The sequence below is a fragment of the Vigna unguiculata genome, chromosome 4 (assembly GCF_037176805.1).
Source record: "Vigna unguiculata cultivar grain cowpea cultivar isolate G323 ecotype 2 chromosome 4, ASM3717680v1, whole genome shotgun sequence".
Lineage (NCBI taxonomy): Eukaryota > Viridiplantae > Streptophyta > Magnoliopsida > Fabales > Fabaceae > Vigna > Vigna unguiculata.
The window spans coordinates 6,008,459-6,024,340 of record NC_140795.1 but is presented as its reverse complement, the minus strand read 5'-3'; the positions used below and the strand labels follow the sequence as shown (position 1 = coordinate 6,024,340).

General features: G+C 33.1%; 2 protein-coding genes across 3 annotated transcripts; both read right to left on the bottom strand.

The window, feature by feature from the left end:
- Positions 1 to 5,755: 5,755 nt before the first annotated feature.
- LOS4 (P-loop containing nucleoside triphosphate hydrolases superfamily protein) lies at positions 5,756 to 9,133 on the bottom strand. Its single transcript, XM_028069292.2, has 7 exons — positions 8,845 to 9,133; positions 8,226 to 8,744; positions 7,536 to 7,601; positions 7,023 to 7,427; positions 6,809 to 6,932; positions 6,056 to 6,141; positions 5,756 to 5,939 (listed from the first exon to the last, which is right to left on the bottom strand). Exons 1-7 carry the CDS (start codon positions 9,064 to 9,066, stop codon positions 5,877 to 5,879), a joined length of 1,485 nt encoding a protein of 494 aa, XP_027925093.1. The 5' UTR covers positions 9,067 to 9,133; the 3' UTR covers positions 5,756 to 5,876.
- A 2,558-nt stretch (positions 9,134 to 11,691) lies between these two features.
- LOC114182359 (uncharacterized) lies at positions 11,692 to 15,430 on the bottom strand. Of its 2 annotated transcripts, none has more exons than XM_028069225.2 (2): positions 14,964 to 15,430; positions 11,692 to 13,865 (listed from the first exon to the last, which is right to left on the bottom strand). In XM_028069225.2, exon 2 carries the CDS (start codon positions 13,814 to 13,816, stop codon positions 11,924 to 11,926), a length of 1,893 nt encoding a protein of 630 aa, XP_027925026.1. In that variant the 5' UTR covers positions 13,817 to 13,865; positions 14,964 to 15,430; the 3' UTR covers positions 11,692 to 11,923. The 2 variants fall into 2 exon arrangements, with proteins under 2 accessions (XP_027925026.1, XP_027925028.1); XM_028069227.2 differs by lacking the exon at positions 14,964 to 15,430 and adding an exon at positions 14,026 to 14,906.
- Positions 15,431 to 15,882: the final 452 nt, after the last annotated feature.

Sequence of the window (15,882 nt, the reverse complement as noted above, 5' to 3'; positions counted from 1 at the left end):
GTTTATTTGATGTTTCGTACGCATTTCAAGATTGTATTTGAGTTGTTTATAATGTTTGACACATTTTTGCTTTAATGTTAAGTCAAATATTATTATGAAACGCACTTGAAATGTCAAATAAACTTAACAAAATTTGATTAAAATGATTAAATTCACGTATTTTGAAAGATAAAGGACTAAATTGATCCAAAATTTTAAAATAGACTAATTTTAAAATAGACTAATTTTAAAATTCACTTAAAGTTAAGAGACTAAAAATATATTTAATCCTAATAAAATTTCTTGATTGCAAATTATGTAGGATCCTGGTTCTTAGTTTGAAAGTGAGCCTTCTCTTAAGGGAAAGTTTCCTATAAAGATGAAGTATAGTGTTGTAGAGATTCCATTCTGTGAATGAGGTCTCTTTGGGCTTTTTGAGAATGTCGATGTCACTGTTGAAGTGGAAATATGTAATATTTCAACTTTTTTTTCACGCGTGACTTAGAAGCACCTTTCAATCTAATCAATTTTTCAATTTTTCAAATCCATTAATGCATCTAATTTTGGCAATACTTTGTACCCAATCAACCACAAAACTAAGTAAACTTTTTTTTCTTCTTCTTCTTCACATTCATGCACCAAAACCTCACAATTTTAAATCATTTCAAGGACCAATAATTCACAACAATTTGAAAAAGGGATTATTTCTATACCCTTTTTACATTTCCTATAATAATGAACGATGATTAAGGAGAGTGAAATTAATACGTTGACACTAAATTAAAAAAAAACTAATAAATCAACCAAGTAATATATTTTTAATTTTGTTTAAAATTTATAAATAATATTTTAACATTGTGAAAAACAAACTTAAAAGTATAATTAAAAATGGGCCTAAGAAGGATGTTAGTCAATTACACTGAAAAACCATTTGGGATTTTCCTTTAAATAGTCACTGGAAAATATTACATGTCTATGAAGAAAGTAAATAAAGTACAAAGTGATACGTATTACTCTATTCGGATAACGTTATTTAAATTCTCCCTTTGATTAGCGATCATAATCTTATTTTATCATAAATGATTGAGATATGCTCTCTTTTTTCCTCTTTATAATCGCAACTAGACTACCTTTCAATTTCTTAAAATTTAAACGAGCTTTATTTAACAAATTTGTTATTTCAGACTCATATAATTAAATAAAGATTTAGTTACCTATTTGATATCAGTTTACTCAAAAAGTTTCAATTTAGTTTCTATTTGACATTTTTTTTTCAATTGAGTATCTATTTTAGTTCTTTTTATCAATTGAGTTGTAATCTTTTAAAAGTTAACTCGATTAGGTTTTTCTCTAAAAAATATTACAAACAACATCAAGATCAAAGTTAAAATTAATGTTATATGTTAATTCGTCATTTTTTAAAAATAAATTAGTTTTCTTACAAAACATTTTGGTGTCCACGTGTTAGGTCTCGTGGTGTGTGACATGTGACATTGTCTATGCAACATGGCAGGGCAGTATCACATGTCATAGTCAGTACCACGTGTCATTATCTGTCTCAAACACAATTTAGAGTTCAAAATTTTTATAGGTAAAAAAGTGACAAAAAAGAGTTATGAATATTAAAAATAATGGCATCAAAGTTAGGTTTAATCATTCTTTTATAAAGATGTTAAAACGGGTCATCCGCCAAATTCGAATCAGGTTAGGCCAGTCAAATATCTAAAAACAAATCGAAAAGTTGGGTTTGTCACACCAATGGACAGGTTGACGGGTTGCGTCCTCTGATTTTCTTCCATAGTTGCAAAATGATTGGGGGCTTCTCCCTGCACCTCCAATGATTTCTCTTGTACCCCCAAAACTTATCTTAATTCCGTCTTTGCCCATGGTTAAAAAATGAGTTATTATTTTTTACTGCACTGCACCCCCAAATACCCTGTGACTCACCGCACTGCACCCCCAAAAGCAGATTCCCTCCTTTGCACCCCTGCCCTTGCCCTTGGAATCTTTGACCAAGGTTTTTATTAATGTGCAGAGGCCTCCATCCTCCACACCTCTTCTCCCTCTTCTCTCTCTTCTCCCACACACACAACACAACACCCACACGTCCTCCCTCTTCTCCCCCTTCTCTCTCTTCTCCCACACACAACACAACACCCACCCACGTCCTCCCTCTTCTTTTTTTTTCTTTTAGGAAACGGATTATGTAATCCGTTTCCTTTTATTTTTTTTTTTAAAAACGGATTGTGAAATCCGTTTGGTGTTTTTTTTTTTGGAAACGGATTGTGTAATCCGTTTCCTATTTTTTTTTTTAAAAAAAAAAACGGATTGTGAAATCCGTTTGGTGTTTTTTTTTTTTGGAAACAGATTGTGTAATCCATGGTTATTTGCAAATTTTTTTAGGAAACGGATTACATAATCCGTTTCATACACTGTGAAACGGATTCTGTAATCCGTTTCGTAAAAAAATTTGCAAATTTTTTTATGAAACGGATTACAGAATCTGTTTCGTAGTTTGACAAGGGAAAATATATTCTTATGAAATTTGAACTTGTCTTCGAATTATTTGATGACAATAAATTGATTCTTAGAGGTTATCAAAGAGTTATTGACTCTAAACTTTAACTAAATCCTAAACTCATGTACAATTTGTAATATGCTTAGAGTGCAAAGGAGATGAAATATTTAAAGGAAACTACTTTATTTTAACTTGTATGTTTTTTATATTTGGTTAATAATATATGGTTGGTTGAAAAATTGGAAATTCAAAAGTTACATTGTAATTACATGCACTTTGATTGAATTTTGAAAATTTTAAACAAGTTTGGTAGTGTTAGAAGATGGCGAATGTGTAGTTGACTTAATAATTGTTGGATGTTTCAATTTTATCAAGGATAATTGTACTTCTTTGAACTTATAAATTCTAATGCTTTTTTGCACTTATATATCCTCCTGGAGAATTAAGTTTTGTTACAACACATAAATTTATGTACATATGCATACATGTTATAAGTAGTTTTCTACCTTAAACACCCGAAAAATAATCTCTTGTTTCCAACTAAAAGATAAAAGAAAAATCAATAAAGGAAATTTTCTTAAAAAATACGCATGGAAACTCACATAGATGTCTACATCTTTTACAATAATAAAAGCAATTTCTAAAACAAAAGAAATTATTATAACATTAAAAATAAAATCGTATTGAAATTATTTACATAATATTAGTTGGTGTATATTCTTTGTACATTGGTACGTATGAGTATGGGTTAGAATGACGTGGTGACAGATATAAGATGGATCGTGAAATTCGTTTGGTGTTTCTTTTGGAAACGGATTGTGTAATCCGTTTCCTATTTTTTTTTTTAAAAAAAAAACGGATTATGAAATCCGTTTGGTGTTTTTTTTTTTTTGGAAACGGATTGTGTAATCCGTTTCCTAATTTTTTTTATTTCTTTTTTTAGAAACGGATTCTGAAATCCATGGTTATTTGCAAATTTTTTTAGGAAACGGATTACAGAATTCGTTTCACAGTGTATGAAACGGATTCTGTACTCCGTTTCCAGTAAATTATGATTATGATTTTTTTGGTCAAATGGGTTTTCTAGTTTTTGAAAGGGAAAACACAAACAGAAACTCCAAGCTGGTAAGATGGTAAGAAGGCTAACCTGGAACGCAAAACCAACTTCTTTCAAAGAACCACTGATACAAACATCATTCGTTAAAAGTAAAGACATGAAGAAAATAAACATCATTCTAAAAGTGATACAAACCAGAGGGACCACCACCACAAGGAACGAATGGACCACGGAATGAATGAAGGACAGAAAGGGACCACGGAGAAGAGAATGAGAGCAACTGGAATGAAGAACGACGAAACGCCAGAAGAGAAAAATACTAAGAGAGTCAAGTTTTGGGGGTGCAGGAGGTTGGTGGCGCAGTAAATGAAATTTACTGCGTCCCAACGAATTTCACCCACTCTTATAAATGAGGGTATAACGGTCTTTTTTGGGGGTACAGAAGAACTCTTGGAGGTGCAGGGAGAAGCCGCCAAATGATTTTATTGGGTTAATAATAAAGCAATGTAGCATGCATCAAATTGAGCCTTTGTGTTGAGCACAAAAAAAAATCAAGATTTGAAATTAGCAGAATCAGAAAGAATGGAATTCATGGTCATGCTAATGACTTGTCCAATGCCCAAACCACGGTCTAAGTTTCCTTTTGAGACTTTCCTCGTCCATTGTCTTCACCCAGGCCCTCAAAACCTCTGTCCACGTCGTCGCAACAAGCGTTAAAGTAAGAGTGATTTATGCGAACTGGCCTTTGTTTTGGTCTGGCAGGCGAGACAGTTCGTGTTAGGTTAAAGTATGTGACCTAACCCACCATTTTTTAGTTAGGTTAGCGGGTCGACCCGTCAAGTCTGACTCATTTTGACACTTACTTTTTTTGTCACAAATTTTATCAAAATAGTTCAAATTGGTTTCTCCATTATTTTTAAAATCTTAATTAGATCTCAAATTTTAAAAGATTTATGCAATTTGATCTTTTATATTAGTGTTGTACTAACTACGTGATTTTTTGGTCTCATGAATTTCTTTTTATTTCATTTAAGAAGAAGTCCACGTGTCATATTTATGTAAGATATAACACTGATAGTGTTATGTATTTTATATTTAAGTCTGTCTCTATATTTATTATTTTTATTCAATTCGATTTGTTTAAAAAATAGAGCAATTTTTCATTTAAAGAGAAAACAAATTTATTTTTTATATAAATATTTCTTAAATATATTTCACTAATATAATTAGATTTAATTTAAAATTAGTTTCCGAGACATTTAATTAAAATGTCAATTATAATAAAAAGAATATATAAAAATTAAATTTGTTTTTTTAAAGGACAAAATTATTCTATTTAAAAAAATTGTGACTAGATTGAATGAAAATAACAAATAATACAAATAACACTAAGATTGACATATCAATACAAACGGATACATGACATGTGTCTATAATGTCATTAGTACGGTACTAACCAAAATACATCAATTTTTCAAAAATTAGGACTTAACTAAACAAAATTCAAGAACCAACTTGAATTAATTTTTACAACAATAAAAATCAAAAAAATAATTAAACCTTAAAATTATAAAAAATGATTAAACATAGTATAAATTAAATGACTTCAATATCACACGGAATAAAGATTTGAGATATCAAAAAAATATGAAAACTAAACCTAAAAGCATTTAAGAGTAGGATGGATTAGGCAAAATTTGGAACACCAAACCTTTATATTTGCAACCTACAACATTAACCCAACAATGGAACTTCATCGATTCACCCTCAAATCATTCATTTTATATGAACTATCCCGACTCCTGGACTCCGAATTGTTGCTAACATAACCAAATGGATCATGCTCAAACATAGACAAACTTTCGTGATAAGACCGAATCAGAAACCCTCCCAAACAAAGAATTTAGGACAAAGACAACAAATAAAAAGATAGCAACCATTACCAACAATTAATGCTAATCCGTGATTAAAACGAGATTAACATATTAACAACACTAAATTTCAAATCCGCTATCTGGAAACACTAACTTTGAACATCAAAATATTTGAGCATCGAAATATTTGTTGCATGTAGCCTTACCCAAAAACTTTGTCTAAATATATTTATATATGTGGTGTTGATTTATGATTAATAATAAATGTGAGAAGTTCATGAAAAGCTTATAGTTGTTTTCCACGAGAAGTGAGTAATAGATTAAAAATTTCGTGTCAATGGAAATCAAATAATATTAGATATCGCTTCGGCCAAAATCAATTCTTCAACACATTACCAATCACACACTAAATCATACATTATAATAAATCGACTTCTCCACATTCATATCATTGCAGTAAACCGGCTTCCTTCAGTGCACGTTTATAGTCTTCCACACTTTGTGCTCGCACCTGCATCCCCAGTCACATTATCAAAATGTTAAAGATGAATATTTTCACAACTACTTCAGAACAAATAATAAAAAATCAAATTTAGCAGAATCGATGCTATGAATCAATTGTCAGACCTCAGCTACACGAGTGCCGAAGTGATTCTCAATCTTCGACATGAGCCTTTCATCCTTTTCATCACATATCAGGTTAAATACAGCACCTGTAGGATCAAAACAAACAAACGGATAACTTAACTATTTAATACCAGCGCTGAAAATATGATTCATAACTCGACGAAGAATAAAGTATGAATCACTTTCTTTGGAATAAAAGGGTAAAGCAAAAAAAATTGCATGAAGCTAATGTCCAAAATATAGGACACGGAATAACTGCTGATACACACCCACAAAAATACATACATACATGTATCTAAGCATCATGACAAAACTCTCAATTGAGGATTAACACTCTCATGTTGTAAAAACAAATTTGTTACAATTTTCTCGCAATAACATCTTTCACAATAGAATCTTAAATAACAAACATGTATCTTAATAGTTAAAATAACTACTTAAGTCTTTTTTATAAGCCTAAAAAATAAGTCATGCATTATTTCTAATATAAGTCGTCTTCTTCAATTTCTTTTTTGCTATTTTTACTATAGTAGTGTCAGCCAAACCATGTCAAAGAGGTCAGCCAGCAAAAAATTGTGACACAGTTGAATAGGGTTGGACATCTGATAGAAGTGTCTGACAAGTGTTGTCACAAAAGTGTTGGGTACGGCATCACACTCTTCTACCAAGGTCTCAGTGCTTCCTAGCTTAATAATGCAATTTTAACAATTTCTTATAACTACATAAGAGTAAGCAGAGAAATCTGGAAATTACCTTTGCGCCCAAAACGCCCAGCTCTGCCAACCCTATGCAAATACACTTCACAATCAGGCTCGGGTTCACGGGTATAGCTGGCAGTGTGTTTCATTGGAAGATCATAATTGATGACCAAATTAACCTGAATAAATATAAATTGTTAGGATAACCACATTTAAAAGAAAAAAGGACACACAAAAGAGAAGAGTGGGAGAGAGAACCAACACAGTACCTGTTGCTGATCAAAGCCACGAGCAAGAAGATCAGTTGATATAAGAACTTGAGTCAAACCATCTCTGAACTCCTTAACAATTTTCTCCCTCTCGTCATGACCAAGAGCACCTTGTATAGATGTAACCTCATAACCCAAGTCAACAAGTGATTTATGCAACATTTGTGCACTATTTCTTGTACGCACAAATATGATGGTTTGCCCCACATTCTCTCCTATCTCAAATATGTAATCTTTTATCACTTCAATCTTCGCAAGTTCATCAGAACAGTAGACCTTATACTGCTTCACTGCATCTAAAGATAGTTCTTCTTTCTTTACAAATAGTTTATTATGATCTTCTTTGACTGTCCTTGAAACGAAATTCTTGACGGTGTCATTAAATGTAGCAGAAAACAGAAGAACCTGGAGGCACACACAAGACCAATCAAAATTTTCTAGATAAAAAGAAACTCACTGCAGAAATTGTGCAAATTCAAATTGACGAGTATCAATCCATTAATATCAACGAACCTGACAATTAGAATTGACTTTTTGTATTTCTTTCATTATCCTCAGGGAATCATCTTTAAATCCATCCTGCAAAAATAAAGTTCATAACAATCAATACATGGCATATTTACCAAGCATATTTCTATTAAAATAAGACAAATGAACATGTGACCAGACAACCCTGAACCTAAAACTGTGTAATGCTCAATCTCTGGCATGTATATTTATAAACTAGAAATGAATAAATCGTCAGAACAAATTATTCACTACACTACTAGTTCTCTATTCCTCTATATCCATCACAAACTGACAATCTACCACGCAACACAATTACAGCACGCAAACCACTTTGAAACATAGATTTAGCAGAGTCACTAGGTAACTCTTCAAAAAATGCAGTAACAATTTCAGGAAGAATGATACGGCCATGAGAACAGTGGGCAATAGAATACGGATCATGAAAAATGGAGGAAGGCCAAAAATCCCCTTTATGATATTAGGGGCAATGTATCATGGGCAAAATCCCCTTTATGATATTAGGGACAATGTATCATGGGTAAAACTGTGTATCAAAATTAAACTCAGAAATAAATAGTCGGATATGGGGTTTTCTACTGCTACTACTAGTGTTCTCTTCAGTCTAAACTTACCAATCCCCCAATAAATCACGGTAATAACAAGTTCAGCAAGTGGGCAACGCAATAAAATTACCTCCGCAAGCATTTGATCTGCCTCGTCAAAAACAAGAATCTTCAACCTGGAGGCCCCAAGTTTCTTGAAGCTCATCCACTTCTTGATGGTGCCAGGAGTTCCGATCACCACCTGCGCCATAATCGGCGCTCTTTTCGCGATCGAGAGCGCATTGCTATCCGACGGCACAGCGCACTCCGACGCAATCCCGGTGTACTTCCCCATCTTGCGGAGAACCTCGATGTTCTGATTAGCCAATTCACGAGTGGGGCAAACACAGAGAGCCTGCGGCGCCTGCACCTTGGGATCGACGCGGCTGAGCATCCCAAGCACGAAGCACGTGGTCTTCCCAGACCCGTTGTGTGCCTGCGCGATGAGGTCCCGGTGCGGCGGGTTGAGGATCATCGGCAAACTTATCGCCTGGATCTTGCTTGGCTTCTCGAACTTCATCTCCACGTAGAGCCCCTTCAGAAGCTCCGGCGAGAGGTTCAGGTCCTCGAACTTCGAAGCCGACGTGTACGGCGTGTCTCCAGAGGTAACCTGAACACAGTACAAAACCCTAGCATTCAATTCAAAACCATAACTGACTGTAAACGGAGAACAAGAAAGAGAGAAGTGTTTTGTTGCGAGTGAAACGCACCTTTTGGATGCTAGAATCGTCGGGGTCATCCAAGAGTTTGGGAGGGTTCTCATCCTTGTCTTCGATTTTTAATGCGTCGAGGTTGACGGAAGAGGCTTCGATGGCGGTGGAGCTGGCGGTGGATGATTCTTCGGCTTCTTCGTCCGCTTCGTCAGCCCATCTTTTGGTAACTGGTGGCGGAGGGTCGGCGGTGGTGGAGCCGGCGGAGGATGCTTCTGCCATGGTTCGGAAGAAGAATTGGACAGTGGATTAGAGTATGCAAAGGGTGTATGCGCTGAAAAAAGAAAAAATTAATATATGTTCGTGATAGTAATCTATAGATCTATACTTTTAAAATTAAAATAATTATTTTTTCATTTTTTATTTTTATTTTATTAAGTAATTATTTTATTTAATTAATTTATTTTTAAATAAATTATTTTTAAATTAAAATAAATATGTTTAATAGAAATATTATCCAATAAAAAAATCTATAGTAAAATTAAAAAAAAAAATTAAATTAAAAATAGTACGAATGGGTTTTTTACTAATAACAAATCATAAATACAGCAGGAAGGTAGCGTTCAAATGACGGTAGCCAAGGATACAAATATTTGGGCCTGTTATATGAAAATCGTCGGCCTTACTTCCTGCATATCCACAATTTCTTTTGCGCACCTCCACAAATATTTAAAATGATATTTTTCTATTAAAAGGTGACTTCTGAAATATATATTTCATAAACTTTCTGGAACATATTTATGAAATCTTCAAAATAAGATTTTTGAAACAATATTTACGGGATAAAATTCTGTAATTAAATTTTTGGAACAAAATTACAAAATTTTTTGAATTAAATATATAGAACAAATGAAATACCAACCAAGTCTATCTATTCTTTCATCATTAAATAAAAAAAATACAACTTTTTGAATTAAGAATACAACTATTCAAATTCAATACTTAATTTTAATATTCGAGGAATTTTCTTACAGAATTTTTTTTCGATTTTTAAATCTCTTCTTACCAAGTTCAATATTCATGATATTTATCAATAATTATTACGGTCAAAATAAATAAAAACTACATACAATCAAATTAAAAAAAATTATAATAATAATAATAATAATTCCATAAAAAATGTGAACACACATGAACATGATGTTTTCATGAGTGTAAATAAGTATAATCAATCATTGATTGTTACAAGTTAATTTAACTATAAAATATATTATTAATTAAAATTTTATGTAAAATTTAAAAAATAGTAGAAAATAAAATAGTATTACCATTGTTGTAGAAAATAATTAAAATAATATTATGTTATTGTATAAGTTTAAGTTATATAAAATTATAGAAACATCAAACAAAGTTTACTTAAACCTTTTGAATATTTACATGATTTAGGCAAAACTACTAAAATGGTGCAATTTTCTTTATTAAATTATAGAAATGGATAGTTTTGAAATCTTTTTATGAAAATGGATAAGTTGTGCTAGCTTTGTTAAATTTTATTATGAAAAAATTGTTTTTAAGTTAAAGTGATGCTAAGGTAGCACGATTTTAATTCACTGTATTTTAAATCGATATCATGTTAAAATGAAATGACTTTAATTCAGTTATAGTAGAAGTTGTGTAAGGTTGACACAACTTTAGTTTAAAATACTTTAAAATAAATTATGTCATTTTGACACAACTTCAACTTTAATTAATTTCATGAGAGATTATTTAATTTTATATAGAAGAGGCAATAATGAAATATAGTAGAGTTTGAAAAAGAAATATTAATATATTTTATAAACTTTGTCAATTACATGGAAGTCGGGCTAATAAAAAATTAAACATGCTGTAAATACTACTGACAAGGCTATTTGTTATGAGAAATAAAGATCTTGTTCAATAGAGATTGGAATACACAAAGAGATGAGAATCAATTTTCACCATTATTAAACATTTTTTTCCATTAGATAATTTAATATCAAAATATGTATGAATGTAAAAGCCATGCAATATTTAAGATAATTTATTTTGGGATTAACCAACAATTTAAGCTAAAGGTTTCTATGAAAATAAACAGATAAAAAAGAAAGCCCTACCAAGGATTCAATGGTCAACCAATTTTAAAATGGACATGATTAGCTAAATCTTCAAGTAATGAGCAAAAATTACTAGATAGTTGTTATCAAAGGTGTGTGAATGCTATATTTTAATTTCTATAACTGCGTTTTTATAAGAAATGTTTAAAAAAAAAATCATTTTGAATAAAGATTTTGATAAAAGTTCATTTTTTCTTTTAACTTTCTCTTGTGGGAAACAAAATTATCAAAGTGATGGGAAAAAGGTGCCAATGTGCACAAAGACAATGATAGCAACTTCTTCCAGGCACAAAGAGAATCACCACATTTTCTCCAAATAGAAGTTAGATAACAACAGTGAGTTGAGACACAATTTCTTCATGAGTAGTCGATGAATTATGGAAGAAAATAGTTCCAAATTATTGTCTGATTTGTAGATGAAGTTCTCCTAGATATTTGAAAGGTTCTTGCACCATACTTTATGCTAGTTTAAATGTCGCCAAACAACACTAAAATCTCAGAAAATGTATCAAATTCACAAACTAATTAGTTAACCAGATGATAACAGCAGATTTAAGAGAAAATTGTTTTACAAAAAACAAACGCACAATACTGACAACTCTTACTTTGATATGAACAACATCAAAGAAGTAACAGAAATTTTAACAAGTTCAAAGCAAGTTTGCTTTCCAGGGTAAAAGTACAACAAAGCCACTGGCATCACTATCTGATATTTTATTCAAAATTAGAAGATCCAAATCATTCACAACAGGTATGGATTTCCAAAGCAGAATGAAACAAAAAGTATATGATGCAAGTTAAGATAAGTTTGACATCACAAAAAACCCCCTTTTAAACTCTACATGCAGAGTTTCTAAAGACAATTCAAGGCAAATCTACCTCTACTTTCTGCAGTACCTTCAGCTTGTAGATCTCACAACTACTACCAAAGCTCAGGTTTATTTTTCCTATCATTTCTTTACAAAACAAGTGAAAAAGCTAGAAAATGCCTACTCCAGATTTTGTCAGCTGAGTGTGTTTACAGAAGGTTTTTTCTCTTGAAGAGAGATCACAGTTTCAAAGGCACCAACCAGTGCTTTAACCTTGCTCTTCCGAGTTTCGGCTAGTTTACTTGCTGTTTCCTCAATTACATTATTGAATAGTCCCTGTGCATCTCTCTTGTCTTGCATATCTTGATGTCTTAAAATAACCTTTTCTGGAGCAGTTGTAGCACCATTGCTGTCAGCACAGCTTTCGTGTCTTTCAAAGCTTTTCCGGGTGTCAACCTTAACACTGGCCCTCCCACCCAGCACTTTTCCTCTCCGGAACTTGATCCTCCTTGGACTACTTATCTCAGTTGGATTTTCAACCACTTTTCCCCTTCTGAACTTCAATTTTACCACTTTGTTGTCCTTGTTTTTGGAATACGCCACCACATTCTTTGTGTTCTTGCTTTTCTTTTCATCTTCCAATGTCTTCTCCTTCTCTATGCATTCAACTTCATGGCTTCCTGAGAAAGAATCCTGCTCATCCTGCTCATTCTGCTCATATTCACTAGTTGTATATTCAGATTCCTCTCGGTCTTTTGCAGAAAAGGATTCGGAAATTGAGGACACCGAAGACTTAGGTGATAACAACTGAGGAATGTATGATTCATCATCATAGCTAGCATTCTGATCAGATTGCAAGGGTTTGTTTTCACTTTCCATCTTGATGACATACAAAGTTTTTTCCTCTACCTCATTGTTGTTGTTGTTGTCGTGTTCCTCGTGCTCAACCTTTTTGGGAGTCTGCTGATGCTTAAGGTGAGATGCAATTTTCAGGCTCTTCAACTTTCTTGAATTTAGACTTGCAACTCTTCTGAGGGAAGCTCTGGGGGATAACAAAGCCTTCTGAGGTGCCATCAGTTTTTTTGAACCTGCTTTGGAGGATGTAGCCCCCTTTTCCAACTTGATCTTATTATATATTTGACCAACATCGACATCTGGGGTATTCATGGAAGATATTTGCTTCCTCCTAACATTGCTTAAATTTAAAGAAGGCAAACGTTTTTCAAACAAATTTGCTTCTTTACCTTTGAGAGAAGATATCTGTGATGAAGTTTTCACCACATTGGAAGATGGTTTTGATGAAGTTTTGACCTTGGAGATTGGTTTTGAGGGATTCCTCATCTCATTGAAAGTAGGTTTTAATGGAGAGTCCATCTTATTGGCCATTGATCCTGAAGGCGCCTCCACCTTCCTAGAAGTTGATTTTGATTGAGCTTCCACTTTCCTAGAAGTTGGTTTTGATGGAGAATCCACTTTCCTAGATATTGATTTTGATGGAGTTCCAACCTTTTTGGAAGCAGACTTTGATGGAGATTGGACCTCCTTCATTGAAGAAATTTCTAGTCTTATTGGAGGAGATGTATGGCACCTCAGGAGAGATGGATTAACCTTGGCCAACGTTGATTTTCTCCGGTTCACCGTAACTTCGTTCCGTGATTCCTTTGGGTTGTCAAATGACTTTGTTGGCCGCTTCTGCTTAGGAGTGTCTGATGTATCAGAAACCATCTTGGAATCAACTGATTCTTTCAGTTTTCTTGTTGAAATCTTTGTCAGCTTGGAATCTACAGATGCACTGAGCCTAGCAACTGATACGGTTATCCCACCAACACTACCTTGTAAACTTTGGTGGAGCTGTTTTCTCGTAGCTCTATCAGGTATAGAGCGTCTTTCCTTCACTTCATGCGCATGTTTCTTACCATATTTGCAAAAATCATGACAAGAACCTGTTGAAGCTCTGAGATAATTAGGAACAACTTTTTCAACACTGCTTCCAGAACTAGCTTTGTCAGGTAAATGCCTTCTTTTTTCAACCCCGGGTGAGTTAGTCACTTCTGGGGTCATTGGTAATTCTCCACTTTCATTGGCCATCTTGGAGATGAGAGGAGTTAATGAGCAGAACAAGATTCAGAAAACAATCCTGAAACAAAACAAAAAAGAAAACCAATGTTAAATACAGCTTATACATATAGAACAGAATGTTAAGCAATGGTGGAACTAACTTCAGAAACAAGAACAAACCACTTATGGTAGAAAGGAATGAAAATGCTTATTGAAAGTTGCAGAAAGAAGGAATTTACTTTTAAAAACTGGTCTCAGTTTAGAGAAATTCTTTCCAAAACACAAAATAATTGATCTCGTTTGATTTCAAACTTATGATCCGTGTCTCCAAATGGAAATGCACAGAAGAAAAAACTTTTATACTGATTCACACATCTGATTTTCTTCATTCGATCCACAACAATACACTCTCTTTTATCACTGTAAAATAGAATGTATGAAACTATTAATGTAACAGGAACCAAACCAGACAGCAACAAACAGAGAAAGGAAAAGAAGTCATCAAACAACCAAAAAGAAAAATCATGATGCCCCAGCAGGCAAACTTCAATAAAACACATTCTCATGTCTTGTAAACATAGGTAATCTAAGACTACCTATAATAATTGTGAAACAGTAAGCTCTGCCATTAACTGATCCTTTATAAAAAGAAGACACTCATCAAGCAAGCACATTAACCGAGCAACCAATCATCTAAGCAAATCAATGAAGAATTAGAAATGCAACAAAATCCACCCGGGTGCTGAGAATCATATCATAATTCAATCAAAATCAACGCAGCAGAATATTCATCCAAAAGCAAAACCATCACCAGATACCGATCTTTCAGCGAAAGTCACAACAAAAAATCATAAAAAAAACACATTGAAAAACTTAATGGTGAAGAAAACTTTTTTCCCACACCGCCACCATTAACGATCATCTTGAAACATATTTTAGAATCACGAGATGAAAAATCAATTTCCTTTGTATAAAAATTAAAAATCAATATAAGAAGGCACCCCAGATGAAAACCAATCCAATACAACAGAAAAAACTCGAATCAGGGGAGGTTCAGAAATCCCATTTCAATCCACCAAAGATCAAATTTTTCAACAGACCCATTTGCATTTAGAGGATTACAAACACGACCAAGATGGTGAATTTTTATTAGGCAGGTGTAGGAGAACAAGCATACCTTGTTGTTTTCTGAGAAACAAAGGATGGCTCTGAACCAGAAAAGAGAAAGGGAAAAAGGTGAATAAAAAGAAAGTGGAGAAGAAGATGAACAAGAAAGGAGATGGGACCACTGGGAACAGAACGTGCAAGCAAGTTTTTTTTTTTTTTTCTCTCGTGCTGTTTCTGATTCGGTGTTGCGTGTCTTCTCACTGCCTTGGTTTGTTACAGAATCCAAAGAGAGAGAAACAGAGAAAGACAGAGAGAGAATTGAAAGGTTCAATTTTTTTGCAATATTTTTTATGTCTTGGCCGAAATAAAACAAAGAATGAGATTACGTAAGTGTAATCAGAAATTCAACAATGAAGCACAGGAATCAGAGGGAGCATTAAGAAACTTGAGAGAGAACGGCTGGTTGGTGGGTACGGTTGGTGAAAGCGTTAAAATGGCATTCTGAAATTTGATCTGTAAAAGATCACCAACAAGAAAGAAAACAATGACGACGAAACATTAGTATTTTTTTAAACCTAGAAAAATGTTACCTTTTTCAACACTCTGTTCGTCTTTTGAACGATTTGTGTGCTAAAAAGTGAAATAACAAAAACTGATTTTGGTTATTTTTGTATAAATTTTGAGAACTGTTCAAATTACTTCAAGTCAAAGGCAAAATCAGTTTAACTCATGTTTTGACCGAAGTTTGTGCACCACCTAAGTGCAATAAGGTCAAAATGCAACCCTATTTTTAGTGAATTTCCCATCTTAAGCATTTTTTGAGTAATATTAAGTAATATAAATCAATTTAACAATTAATATATTTAGCTAAACATGACACATCAATTCAAAGAAAACTTCACTCCAACTCATCATGTGAAGAACATGTGGTTAATTTCACCTCCTAAATACTACAATTGAGTTCACCTTAACATCACACACCACTCTAG